The 14,197-nt window shown below is 40.1% G+C and overlaps 1 protein-coding gene across 1 annotated transcript in view; it reads left to right on the top strand.

Moving 5' to 3' along the window:
- Positions 1–1,691: 1,691 nt before the first annotated feature.
- Positions 1,692–14,197, top strand: part of FNDC7 (fibronectin type III domain containing 7) — a 25,475-nt gene continuing 12,969 nt past the window's right edge. Inside the window, exons 1-7 of the mRNA XM_044432253.1 lie at positions 1,692–1,754; positions 3,647–3,665; positions 5,311–5,568; positions 9,014–9,268; positions 10,491–10,751; positions 11,493–11,750; positions 13,623–13,877. Of these exons, the coding sequence (XP_044288188.1) occupies positions 1,692–1,754; positions 3,647–3,665; positions 5,311–5,568; positions 9,014–9,268; positions 10,491–10,751; positions 11,493–11,750; positions 13,623–13,877 (1,369 nt within the window). The remainder of the gene's footprint in view (positions 1,755–3,646; positions 3,666–5,310; positions 5,569–9,013; positions 9,269–10,490; positions 10,752–11,492; positions 11,751–13,622; positions 13,878–14,197) is intronic.

Here is a 14,197-nt window from a genome sequence, read left to right as displayed (position 1 = left end):
TGAGGAGGCAAGAGGAAGATGGATTTACACTTCTCCATCCTCCTTTTTACCTTTTCACCCTGGGCCACTGAACCTGTCTGGCAGGGGCTGGTTCAGGGCCGAAGAAGCTATAGGATTTCTCATACCTTGATGTAATCAGACAAAGATGATCGGGGGTCTGGAAACAAAGCCCTGTGAGGAGAGATTGAAAGAGCTGGGCATGTTTAGCCCTGAAAAGAAGACTGGAGATACAATAGCACTTTTCAAGTACTTGAAAGGCTGTCTCACATTGGAGGGCCAGGATCTCTTCTCCATCATCCCAGAATGCAGGATGTGGAATAATGAGCTTAAGTTACTGGAAGTCCGATTTCAGCCAGACATCTGGAAAAAATTCCTGACTGTTAGAGTAGTCTGGCAATAGAACCAATTATCTGAGGAGGTTGTAGGAGGCATTCAAGAGGCAGCTGAACAGCCATCTTGGTAGGGATGCTTTAACTTGGGCTTCTGCATTGAACAGGGAGTCGGACCTGATGGCCTTATAGGTTCTTCTGAGTCTTCTTTGATACCAGCCACAGAAATCCAGTTGCTTCAAGGAAAAGATGGTGTGAAACTTTTATTTTGAATTATTACAAAGTAACCATAAAGATACTCTTAAAGCATATTAAGGATAACAGTGGCAGTGTTGGTAGTCAGAAAATCCATAATAGCTTCAGTTACATAAGTATTATATGGATTTTAAAACTTGAGGCAGGACAAAGGGGATCACCATTTAATTTGAATAAATTTGCATCTTTATTGATTGCTTTTTTTTTTTTTTAAGCGCAATCCTATGTTAGTTTTGACAGGAAAGAGGGTTACAACCCCCAGAACGCCCTAGCAAATATGTCTTACTATGGGATGCTGGCAGTTGTAGGCTCTGTATTCTGCCTAACCTTGATAGAAATGCATCATTAGACAGCTATAATCTGTTTTTCAGATACAATTCCAAAAGTGTTTTAGCCACTGCCAATTGCAATGTTTTTCTTATCCATTGAACAATGACGGTCATTCAGAACCCAGGTGAAGAAGAAACAACACGGTGACACTCCTGTGACAAGAGAAAGGCAGAAAACCATCTTGCGTAACATTTGATGACGCATTCATGATTTTGCTTTTCCAGCACAACTGTTTGCCCTCTGCCAAAATATAGGCCCAAGACTTTTGTATATGAAATGAATGAGGAAATTAAACTGAAGCATAATTCAGTGGGGGAATAAGAAAGTATTGGAGTGTAAAACAACTAACTGCGCAAGCCTAACCTTGTACACATACGTACTATTTAAAATTAGTTAATTTGTCTCTGAGTTGATCATGTATGGGATTGCACTGTAAATAGCTGGAGCTGTTTTCAGCTCAAAAGTGGTATCACTTTTGAGCTGAAAATACATGTAAATGTATGTAAGAGAGGAAAGAAGAAAAATGTAACATTTCCTTCCATGTTCAGCTAGATAGTAGAACTGTGCATGTTAAGCAAAATAGAAAAATATAGTTAACTGAGCTCAATCTATACTCCATGGGCTGGATCCGACAGTAGGAGGAGCAATAGACATCTGTACTCTCATGGACCAAGACTTAACTGATATCTTTTTAAAAGAAGGTGATTTCTGTTAACTTCTGTACAGTGATCTCATTATAAGAGTAAGTGAACTGGGAACTAAAAGCTCACTTCAAGAATGGTTAGAAGGAGATGTGAGCACTTAATATTGTCTGGATTAATTCTCATCAGCTTTAAAATGGTGAGTCCCAGCAGTTTGCTCCATAAACATTTCCAGAAATTAACTGTTGCTGCTTTTTAAATTAATATTCAGTCTGACATTTTGTATGTATCCCTATTTTCATTTTTTAAATATTGTATTTAATATTGTATTGCTTTAAAATGATGCTGGTTTTACTTTAAATATTTTAGATTATATGAAAGCAACCTTTAAACTGCTAAAATATGCCTAGTTCCTTAATTAAGGGATCAAGTCAAATTTTGTTGAGTGCAATATAATAAATTAACCTCTTCATCATCATCACTAAATTATTCTTTTTTCTGTATTATACGGATGTTATCTTCTTGTGGGATAACTCAAGAGGTACATGAACTTTATTGTGACACAAAGAACTCAATCCTTAGACAAAATAAAAAGATTGAGTTGTTTGTGTGAAGCTTCTAGTCAAAGGGATTTCTCTAGAATCTTCATAGCCTTGTTGTGGTCATAGTTATGTTTAATTTTAACCTCTGAACTCTCTTATTGCTATGAGTGCACTCTGTAATAGGTATATTTATTTATTTATTACAAACATTTATATCCCATCTTTCCGTGCAAGCGCTCGGAATGGCTTACATAGTATAAAATAGTGTAATAGTGTAAAATATAATAATAAAACCACAATTATTAAAAACATATAGAACTGAACATTATAAACTGAAAAGGAAGGAAAAGATAGAAAATAGAAAATGTGACTGTGAGAACTGAGAAAAAAATCTTAAAACATCTAAAACCCTTGATTATTAAAATGAAGGTTGAATAAAAAGATAATCACTTATTTTCATTTCAGCTTATTTCATAACAAGGTTTTGAAGAAGCATATTAGAAGCATATTAACAGTGCAATGCTATGCATACATATTTGGTTGTATGTATCCTTGAGCTGAATTGGGTTTACTTTTAGGTAACTGTGCATACTAAAGTCTTGATCAGTGAATCTAAACTTAGTTTCAGTTAACCTAAACATGCATTAGTCCAGCCATTCTGCTTGACTGGTTTGTGAATGAAGATTTATGATGCTGCCATTTTAAATCTTTTGGCCCTGATTCAGCTGTACTAGGTAACAAGTTATACATAGCAGCTGGTGCCCCCCCCCCCCCCCCAGTGTTCAGTACATCCCTGTGTGACACTCGGTTTTAGCAAAGCAGAAAAACTCAGTCAATGGGGCTGAATTTTACCAGGGACCGTGTAAGAGCAGAGATAAGTAAGAAACCAAGCTTGGCTCATTAAGAGAATTTATTGCTAAAGAATCATTAAAAGTCAGGACAGATAACCTTCCTGAGATCATTCCTTCGCTAAATTGAGGTCCTCCAGATTCTTGTTCACATGAAAATATACATCCCCTTGGTGGGCTTCAATGATAGATATGGAATGGTCATTTGGATGTTTAGTGAGATCAGTGATAGAAGGCTTCCTCTATGTAAGGATTTTTTTCAGCAGATTTGGGAGATGAGGTGGTCAGAATGAAAAGACGTGTCAAAGAAATAAGTCTGAGATTGCCATGCTAATCAGTCAACGACTGGAAACTTTCCATTTTGAATCAAAAGGCAGGAAGGAAATGACAGAAGAGCGAAAGGGTAACACAATCTTCATGATCCTTGCCAAAGCTCATTCATAGCTTTTTGGCTGTTGTACATACCTTCATATTTAATCAGTCGGAATAATATGAGATATTGTGATAGTTATTCACAGCTGTTTTATTTAGGAAAGTCATTGTTTATTGTATGTATAATGCTGCAGTTCTAAATTCAGCACTGGAGAGTCTTTCTGCTTAAAATACTAAGACTTACTTCTGAGTTTTATTTAATAACATATTAAATATTTTTGAAGAGTATTTCTCCCTGTGTTACTAATTCTCTAAACCATCTTTTACAGATCATTTCAGCTAATACAGGTAAAATTTGAAAATTTTTCTTTTGCAGTTTTTTTTTAAATGGGCATCTAAGTAAACTGGAAAAGTGCTTGTTTGGTATATCTTTTAGAGCTTAATAAATTTGAAACCATTTCCCTAAACATTGGTCTTTTTCATTTATAAATTCATTACCTTAATTTATTCATAAAGCACAATACATATATACACACAGAGAGAGAAAGGCAAACAACAGCTTTTACTAATCTATAAAATTTTAGTATCAAAATAAATCATAGTGGTATTCCTTGGCAATTAAAAAGTTCAAGAACCCAATCCAATTATTTACTTTTAAAGTTATACTTATTCACATTAGTTAAATTACACTTATTTTGAAATTTTTGAATACTTTTTAGTGCAGTTAATAACAGTATTGTATTAGCTTTTCTACTGGAGAAAAATTAAGTGAGATTTAATAACATTCTGTTCAAATTCAGTTTCTTTCTCTTAATTTATTCTGTCCACCATGATATGCTTGAAGATATTAATAAACAGATATTCTTCTCTGAGCACATTGTGTGAAAAAGAATATTAAGCAATCGCAAAAATGTTGTGTAAATGTGATTGCTTGATATTTGTTAGCATGGCAGTTTGCAACCCTATACACACTTGTCAGTGTAAATGTCATTATTGTTATTATTACATCCTAGTCTTACCCTGCCTTTTTACATCTTGCAAGGAATCCAGTACGACTTACATGATCCTCCTCTCCCTTTTATCCTTACAACAACCCTGTGAGGTAGGTTTGGATGAGAGTCAGTGACTGGACTAAACATACTCTGTGAGTTTCATGGCCCAATGGGGATTAGAACCTGTATCTCCTGAACTCTAGTCCAACACTGCAACCAAACTGGTTCTTGGTGGGACTTTTGTCCAAATATGCGTGTATAGGATTGGGTTGTAAGTCTTAAAAATATCCTGTAATGCAGCCAGTATTATTGCCACTCTCATGTTATAGATGGGTGCAAGATTTGTGAAAGACTGAGCTTTGTTTAAGGCAGCCTAAGGAGTATTGGCCGAGCTCATACTTAATCAGGAATGTTCTGCTTCACAGTTTATTCGCCTAACCTCTACAGTGCACCAAAAGAGCATAATCCTGCCTAGAACTATTCAGAAGTAAGCCCCATTGAGTTCCCTGATAAGTGCATATCAAATTACAGCCTAACCCTCCTATTGCATGCCAGATCTCTAAAACGGAGGATAAATAACATAATTGTTTTTCTCATGAGAGATAGGTCAGCATTTTTGGTTTGCAGAGTCAGAGAAATGGCAAAATAATTGTGAAGAGTGCAGGTGCATTGGTTCCATTGTCAGCTATAGAAAGCAAGAATAACCATGTATAAAGCCAACAGTAGCAAATCCATGTATTCACAGGTCTATCTATCCAATAAATGTGTATTATCTTTAAACTAGTTGAACTCATGATTTTCCACAAAGAAGTCAGAAAACTTTAGCTTGGTGAGGCCCTTAACGTTTCAAGTTGACCTGTCTCTGCTCCTTCGCTGATCCCAGAATTCCCTGGGGGAAATGGAATTATGAATAAACCAGTAGATGGTTTATGCTCTTGTTTAGACTGAAGCCACAACTATTTCATTAGGAGGAAACTGAATTTGAGTTGTTAATTTTCTAGGTTTCACTGTATCTGTTCATGAAGTGACATCAAGAAGTATTTATCTACGATGGTCCAAGTTTCCCGGAGCTTTTTCTTATAGAGTCATGGCAACCCCTGTGAATGCAGTCACGCACTCTTTGTCGGTCCATTTCAGTGATGTTACGCTTGTAGGCACTGTAGGATTGCTGTCTCCCAACACAGTTCACACTGTAAAGGTGGATGCTATTGATAAAAATGGAGTTATAATGGCTGAAGCACAGACAATGCAATTAACAGGTAAGTATGAGATAGTTTAACAAATGAGTCAGGGTGTGTGTATTTAACAAGTTCACTGAAAGTTCCCAAAAACTGGTTTTAGTTTCATACGAACATGCTGTAATGAACGTTTGAAAGAAAAAAAGGAGACAAAGACTCTGATCATGCACACAGTTAATCTACTGATCTTCTGCCCCCTAGACAGTGTTGGACACCGAGATGCAAAGGCAGGAAATTGCTCCAACCTTGGTGCTGCAAATCTGCAATCAGGTTCCCCCGCCCCACTAGCCAGCAGAGAAAGAATGGTGCCCGCAGCTTCTTCAAGACTGTGAAAGCGGCCTCTGAAAAACAATAAAGGAGACATTAGGGAAGGGCAGGGAGGAAAGGTGACTGCCTATCCTATGTGAATCCGAATGATGCTAATATGAAGTGCCATATCTGATGGCTAAAATTAGACAGCTAGCTGAATTGTATGCTGGAAGGAGTAAAGAGCTGAGGTTGCCTCCACTGTTTCCCTGCCCTGCATTTGTTGTTGTTAAGGGCCACCAAGTCATCTCCAATGGCTGCCCTGTGAGCAAATGTCCTTCAAAATGGCCTGTCCTTGGCAGCCCTACTCAGACAACTCAAGACTATGGCTTCCTTTGTGGATTAAATCCAGCTCAAATTTGATCTTCCTCTTCTTCTGCAAACTGAGTCATTCCATCAGGGTGTTTTGGTCAGGTCCGGCTGTTGTTGAATTCTGAAGGACAGCAGAGAGGGAGTAAGGTAGAGGAGAGGTTTGTAGTTGCTTAGATCATCAAGTAACCTTCACCAGGAAAGCATTCTAGGGGGTGAGAACAGGAAGACCATCTGATGCATTCTGGCCTATTGTTGTAAAGAAACTCCTATGCTTGCATGACTAGTGAAACTGGGTGATGGTGTGTCAGGGTTTAATTCCAGGTTAACTTTCTTGGGTTACTACTTTAAGACCCACTATAGGCTTGAATAGATGTCCTAGCGTTCTGGAGCTCATCCTTTGCATGCAAAACAACCCATGTTTGATCTCTGGCATCTCCAACGGGCTGGGAAAGTTCTTGTCTGAACCCACAGTTATGTAATGAAATAGAATAGAATGAACACCCCATGTAAATTTTAACTTGAAGAAACTGCTATGGATAATATGAATACAGATACACATTTCAGATATTATTTCAATGAAAAGTATTTGTCGTGAAGTTGGAAAGCATTCGTTAAAGAAAGATGAGAGATCTGTAGCAATTCCTCCTGTTTCTGAACAATTCCTAGCTACAGCCCTTTATTAAACAACATTTAACATAATTACAAATAGTGGAAAAGGAGGACGTATCTGATGATCTGCCTGACTAACACTGAATGAAAGAAGGCCTTGGCTTACTTCAATGGGCATATTGTTCAAGAAGAGCTTGTCCTGCTTGTGGAAGAATAATCCATGTAATAGAGCCAAGGTCACTGAAACCATGTTTTTATTTGGTATGAAATTGTTGGCTGTGTTTCACAGTGTAGGCTTGCATGGATATCTTTCTATTTTACTTTCTTTTGGCTTTGGTTGAGGTCACATACATCCATTTTGTGAGGTCTTTTCTGTCCACCACCACCACACGAATTTTGGGGTGTGTGTGTGTGTTTTAAACTCTAGAACCATTTTTCCAAACTTCACACTGCTGAAGCACTTTTCTCTGAATTAAACTTGGAGGTCTGTTTAGTCACTTCACTCTCACCTCATAATATCATCCAGGGCAAAAGTCAGGTATGCAACCAGATGAGCAAGAACGGTTTCAAACTTTATAGGGATGGGTCACTCCATTTTGAAGCAAGCAAAAGAATGTGCATTGACGTCCAAAGACACCCTCTCTGATAAGACCATTAGATCTGAGTCTAAAATTACCTAGCTGCACATTTACCCTTGCCCTGGGAAAGGCATCCTTTAATGTCCGAATTGCCCACCCGAAGAGGAGCAGAATCACAAGTGTACCTGTGTGAGTCTGTTCTGGCCAAATTGCTCACCCATTTTAGAGGCAAAGGCAAAGAATCGCTCAGGGAAGCAGCACGCAGCCGTCCATGCAGGTGGCTGCTTTGGGTTTCTAGGAGCGTTTAGTCCTTCGTTAGTTGTTTTTCATAGCACACCGGACTGTAGTGCACATGCAGAGTTTAAATGGCTGCTCTCTGAATAGCATACAGATGAATCTTTTGTTTTGTTTTACCATCAAGTAAGTGTGTGAGGTTACATGTAGGGGATGTTTAAACTTCCCACCTAATGATCTGCCTCCTTGTTAAATCCTGCCCCCTACACATGTGGAGGAAGAAACCTCCCCCATGTTAGGTGCTGGAGCCCCTCCTATTCCTGTGGAAGTAGAAACAAAAAACACTATTTTCAATCTATATATTTAATGGAACATGTAGCTTAGTCTTCAGCCAGTGAATGTAAGGTACTGAGGGCAAAATATGTCAAAAAATATGGCGCATGAGCTTCCTGCAAAAATGCCCAGAGGAGACCAGCTGCAGACCAGGTGGTGAATGGGCCCCTTTGCCAGCAAGGATTACTTGCAGCTTTGAAAGCATATTGCCGGCTGTCAATTGCTTCCTACGCCTGGGGATACCGGACAGCATAGGAACCTGCGTGACTTTGACTGACAGCATCCCCTTGTCCATCATCCACCCCAATCTCCTCATCATCGCTCCCGCCTAACTGTGGTTTGCCACGGTTGCAAAAAGGCGGCAAGATTTTTTAAAACAATTTTAATTGCAAGAATTGGGCGGTGGGGGTGGGGGATAATTTTAAAGGTACTCGGCAACCTGAGCAGTCATTCTAAGGTACAGCTGGGGAACTTGGAGGGACTGCAAGAGCTCTCAAAAGGGGAACTGTGAAAGTTGGCCCGGCAGTTTGTTAATGGGCAAAAAGCTGCCACAAGCCCTAAATGCTCGCACTTGCAACAGGGATGAGGAGTCACTTTGGGGTCCCCACAGTGTCCTCTGGAATACCCATGGGAGGACTAAGCAGGGGAGCAAAAGGGCTTGCTATTCTGATGTTCCTGGTTGCCATTGGGTGTATTGGAGCGAGTAGGATATTGCGCTGTGCAGCCCTTTCTGACACCATTCCGAGTGGAGTGCCAAAACCTGTGACCGGGTGGCTGATGAAAGACAGAAGCCTGTTTTGTGCCTACAGGTCATAAAAATGCTATTCTGCAAATGCTGCTCTTGTGCTCCTCGGATAAGGATTAGTCCGGTTTTTCAAGACAAACATGATCTTTGGTCATATATCAGGCACCGGGGACGGGTAAGTAATACATTCTGCCTACACCATTTGAGTTGAAAGGAAAGCCATCAAAAGCGACCCTCACTGAGCTCAGACTGTCCAAGTGATCCGTCACATTCCACAAAGCAATGTCCTTGGATGGCAACGTGTCTGCTGACTTTGAAATGACCGTGGTCCTTCCTCCCTTTTTTCAAGCTCCTGAGATTCCCATTATCGAACAAGCCTATTCAAAGCTGAGCAGCAGTATCACGGTGGAATGGGCAGCTGTCGCTGGGGCATCCAGTTACTTGCTGACAGCACAGGATGGAGAGTCACTCATTGCAACAATAATCGCAAATTCTCCAGGCACCGTGACAGGATTGAAGGCTGCGACCCTGTATAAAATCACCATCCAATCTATAAACGCTGGAGGAAGGAGCCTGCCCTCACCGTCAAAGAAGGCAAAGACAGGTACTTTCAAATTCATCTAGACAATGCAGATGCTCGCTGTTGTTAGATTCGCAACAGAAGCGTTTAGCACCTTTCCTTCATCCATTTTGGTCTGATTTCTAGTCTGGAAGGCTAGAAGTGGCTTCAGACAACACAATAATCCGCTCAGAAGAGTTGCTGAATCCTAGGCAAGTGCTGTAACATGGCTAACTTTTTTCCTGAACCCAGTTGTGCTCTGTTTATTTGTGCCAGGCCTCTCTAGAAAAGGGGGTTCAGTGATATATATTATTGTATCAGTGATATTCACCGATAATAAATAAATATCAGTGAATATAGTTCAGCATCTGAGATGTTTCCCCACCTGCACTGTCATGGAGTTTTTCAGAAGTCTATTTTATTCCTCATGTTGTTTAATTAATATTACCATGGGCCTGCTGGAATTACGTGTCATCAGTACGCTGATGATCTGCAACTCTATGTTGTGTGGACAGCAGCAGTATGATTTCTGAATAAGGCCTTAAGCGGATTGGGTGAAGCAAAATAAAATTGACGTACGAGAAGCTGAGCCAGATGTCTGTGGAAGAGCTGCGTGTTCCCAAAGCAGTGTAAATAGGGAGTGCTCTTGGATGTGGCCTTGGACATGGCCTTGATTTAACCAACATGCATCCTTGACCTGGTGGCTGGTGCTCGGAACAGTTTGTCCCTGACAATGCCCACTCAATCTCTTCCTGGAAAATGGGTTTTGCTTCATACTGTCCTGCCTGTGTAGTTCAAAAACTAAACAGTATGATGCACTCTACGTGGAACTTTGCTTGAAGACCGAAGTGTCAATTGGTGCCAGAGTCTCTGCTCATCACTTTACATGAGCTGGTAGGCAAGAATTAGAAACTGGTTTTTGACTACTTGGTTAACTACTTAGCAATCCCTTTCAATAGTGATTTGAATCGCACTTATCTACTATTATTGGCTGCCAGGAAAGAATGAATCATGGAGGCACTGGGTGCCCATTTCCACACATTACAAAGGAATGTGTTTATACATGTATATGCCCTTCACAAGTGATAGGTGTGTATACCTCTTTTGTACTCCAATATGAATATGCGTATGTGTATGAAAATGTATACTGAAGTACAAAAAGTTCAATGGGCAGCAACCCTAAGCTGCTAACCTACAGTGAGATCTTGTCCACACTTGCACAGATACAGAATTCCATTGAACCTGACATGTATTTGCTCATTCACAGTGCTTGCGGCACCAATCCTGATAGCAAATTCTCCAAGTTATGACAGCATTGTGGTGAGCTGGAGAGCTGTCTATTTGGCTGTTGGATTCTTCGTGTCTATCATGAGATCAGATGGTTTGGGTGGTATGTTGAAAGAAAATACCACCAACAACTCTCTGATATTTTCCAGTCTGGACCCAGGAGCGCTCTATACCATCAAGGCACATGCTTGGGATGCTAATGGGATACCTGGAGATGATTTCACCTACAACCAAAGAACAAGTAAGAAGCAGCCTGGAAAGCAAAGAAAATATATTTTGGCAAAGAACAGTCAGACATAATATGACAATGAAATATAAAAGGTTCTAATGTACTGCCCATAGACTTAATGAAAAGTGTTTGAATGTCTGTTTTATTTTAAATGTAACTGAATAAATTTGGAAATGAAGAGGAATGGAAATATCCCATCACATTTTTAAAATCAATAATTAAACATTCAACAAAACCAGAACTAGATACTAACACCACAGATCCCTGAAATATTATCAAGCAGGTATCCTGCAGCAGAAAACATCAGTTGAATATTGGACTTTTCATTCAATTACAGTTTATTAGAACTTAATAAAGTTTTCCTTTATGGGGAAAACTTGCTGGCCCAAACTGGAGAAAATCAATGTTCCGTGCATATCCCATAACAATTTTACCCTATTAGCTATGATGAAATTCATCTTTTCAGTTTCTAAGCTTCAAGTTAATTTCCCACCCCTGTGCAGGATAATAAATATATATTATTGATTATGAATTATCTTAATGTGTTTTATATATTTCAATATTTCCACTTCTAGCGGTCATTGCTGTAATCAATGGCTGCGACAATAAACAGTTTTACTCATTCATAGGAGCCTTGTGGCTAATAGGGCAGGTTAAACATCTAATAAATAAAATAAATATAGTTTATGCATTCATATAGTCTAATTTCTACTCAAAATACTTTTGCAATCCCTCTCTTTTTTAACGATACAGGGCCTCATGCACCTGGAGATGTACAAGTGGTTTTTGATAGTGGAGCTTTGACATCCACTGTTTCTTGCTTGCCAACCGAAGGAGCTTCCAGGTACCTCATTACAGCCTACAGCAGTACGTCCATCCTGAACTGTAGCACAGCTTCCACTTCCTGCACAATCTCACCCCTTGAGTGTGGGACTAAGTATTCCCTCTCGGTTGTAGCAAGCAATGAAGCTGGTCCCAGCACACCGACAGAAGGTGTAACTTTCAAAACTGGTATGTGAACAGCAGTAATCCCCATATGTAATTCATGCTGTATGGAGAAACATAAGTCATAAAGAAACAGGGGCTTCATTCATTTGCAGACTGGTGATAATTCTTAAAGGAAGGTTATTGATTACATCCCTTTCCAAGAAGTCTTCTGCACAGAGGAAACAGAGGGCAAGCAAAGCAGTTGGGCTTATCTGTATGGCAGTTTAGATGTGGATCAGTATTTGGCATACATCTGAACCTTGCATTCTAAGCGTGTCTGCATCTTCAGCCCATCTCTGTCTTTTACCTGTCTTGGTCCATTTGTACTGCAAAGGCAATAGTGAAATCAGTGACTGCGATACAAAACTGCACAGCTAAAATCAAAATTTAGGGATGGAAGGAGAGGTAGCTTGTATGGGTCAACTGAGCAATGATATTGTGTCCAAGGCTGGCTCCAAGTTGAGTGTTGGTGGTGGGAATATAGGAGCTTCAGGCAAAGTAACAGTTCATATAATATAGCACCTTCTCATGGGTCAATTAACCCACAATTATCTTGGATTGACTCACAATTAACAGGGCATACACAGCTGCCATTTTGAATATGCAATCTCAGATCAGGGCTTGTGGAATGTCGTGTGAACCTGACCATCACAGGTTAAGTGAGGGTTAAACAACTGAGGGTTATATGTGAATTGTTTTATTTATATTATGTCGCACTACAATCCCTAACTAATCAGGGCTGCATATTCAAAATGGTGGTCATACATACACATGGTGTGCCTAATCATGGCTTAATTAACCCAAGATATACTGCAGGCCCTGCAGTGGTGATGCAGGCACTGTTGGAAATTAAAAGGATTGTGAGATCCAGCTACTTGGTGCTATTTGGAAAGTTGCATCCTAAGAATAAAATGAATTAATTAAGGGGACCTATGGCTTCAGTTGGCTAAGCCAGGGATGCAGGTGCTGGTCCTGATGAACTTTTGAGGAAAAGGGTATGGGAGGTTGCTTCCAGGGAGGTCATTAGAACTCCTCCCACACATCCTGAAAGCCATGGCCAAGCTTTGCTATGCATCCTGCTTTGCATCTTGGCCATACATTTATTATGCCAGCCATCCTGGTAACAGTTTTCTGTGATCTTCCTTCACTGTTCTAGTGCTGAGACAGGCCTCTTTCTGTTTCAGACTACCTTTTGTGGGGGATGTGTGTGAATGATTCCCACCCAACACTTTCCCACAAAAAACAAAACAAAACAAACAACAAAACACTGCTGCAGTGCTTAATGAAGTAAAGAGTTACATTAGTTAATGAGTAGACCTTAGCCAAAAAGGCATTCCAGATTCGACCCTTTAGAGGAGCAGAGGTTGGCTGCATGTGTTCTGCTCTGCCCCAAATTTAAAAAAAAGTTACAGGGGGAAAATAGTGGTGCCTGAAGTGCTACCTGGTACCCAAAATGCCAAATTCAGCTTGCAAACTAGCTAATTTTGACCTTTATGCCTCTTGTTAATGCTACAGGCAGTATATTTACTGAATTCATTTTTCAAAAACGTTCATGGCACAAACCTGTGGTCAGTCCTATTGCATTATGCACAAATGCACTGTCTGTTTTCTAGGCACTGTTATCCCTAAAAGAGGCAGATTTCTTTTCCCCAGGAAATACTGCTGGCCATGTCATTTGTTATGCAAATTGTGCAACTTAGTTTGCTCTTAAACTCATTCACCAGTACAGGAGCTCGTAGGAGACTATATCCAACAAAAGCACAGGCAGCCCCTGAAATGTGCACCAAATGAACATTTTCTAGACATCTTCTTAATTAAGGTTTTTTTTTTTTTAAATTCAGTGTAATTGTATAAGAAAAACTGAAACATGCTTTTGTTCAAACATTGACTGTGCAGTCCCTTGTGCTCCAGGAAGTATAATGATGGAAGAGGACGAGCCAGGCAACCTGGCAGTGTCCTGGTCAGATGCGGAGCTGGGTGACTATTATGTGGCCTTTGTGAAAAGCGATGATGGCTTGGAGGTGCACTGCAACACATCACACACCCAGTGTCACTTCCAATCAGACTGCGGCTTCACCTATTTTATTAGTGTCTTTGCCTATAACAAGGCAGGCCAGAGCCCTTTGGGTGACATACTTAATTATACCACAGGTAAGTACCAATTTATTTATTTGTGCATGCATATTTGTTTAGTAAAGCCATGTGGACATCAGCGTTTTCCCAGTCGCAATGTATGGCTGCGAAAGCTGGACCATAAGGAAGGCTGAGCGCCAAAGGATTGAGGCCTTCGAATTGTGGTGCTGGATGAGACTCCTGTGAGTCCCTTGGACCGCAAGGCGATCAAACCGGTCAGTCCTAGAGGAGATCAACCCTGATTGCTCTTTAGAAGGCCAGATACTGAAGATGAAACTCAAATACTTTGGGCACCTAATGAGAAGGAAGGACTCCCTAGAGAAGAGCCTAATGCTGGG

Source organism: Varanus komodoensis, unplaced genomic scaffold, assembly GCF_004798865.1.
Source record: "Varanus komodoensis strain SLA01 unplaced genomic scaffold, ASM479886v1 scaffold24, whole genome shotgun sequence".
Taxonomy (NCBI): Eukaryota; Metazoa; Chordata; class Lepidosauria; order Squamata; family Varanidae; genus Varanus; species Varanus komodoensis.
Note: the sequence above shows the minus strand (reverse complement) of the source record. Positions and strands in the feature narration are given on the sequence as shown.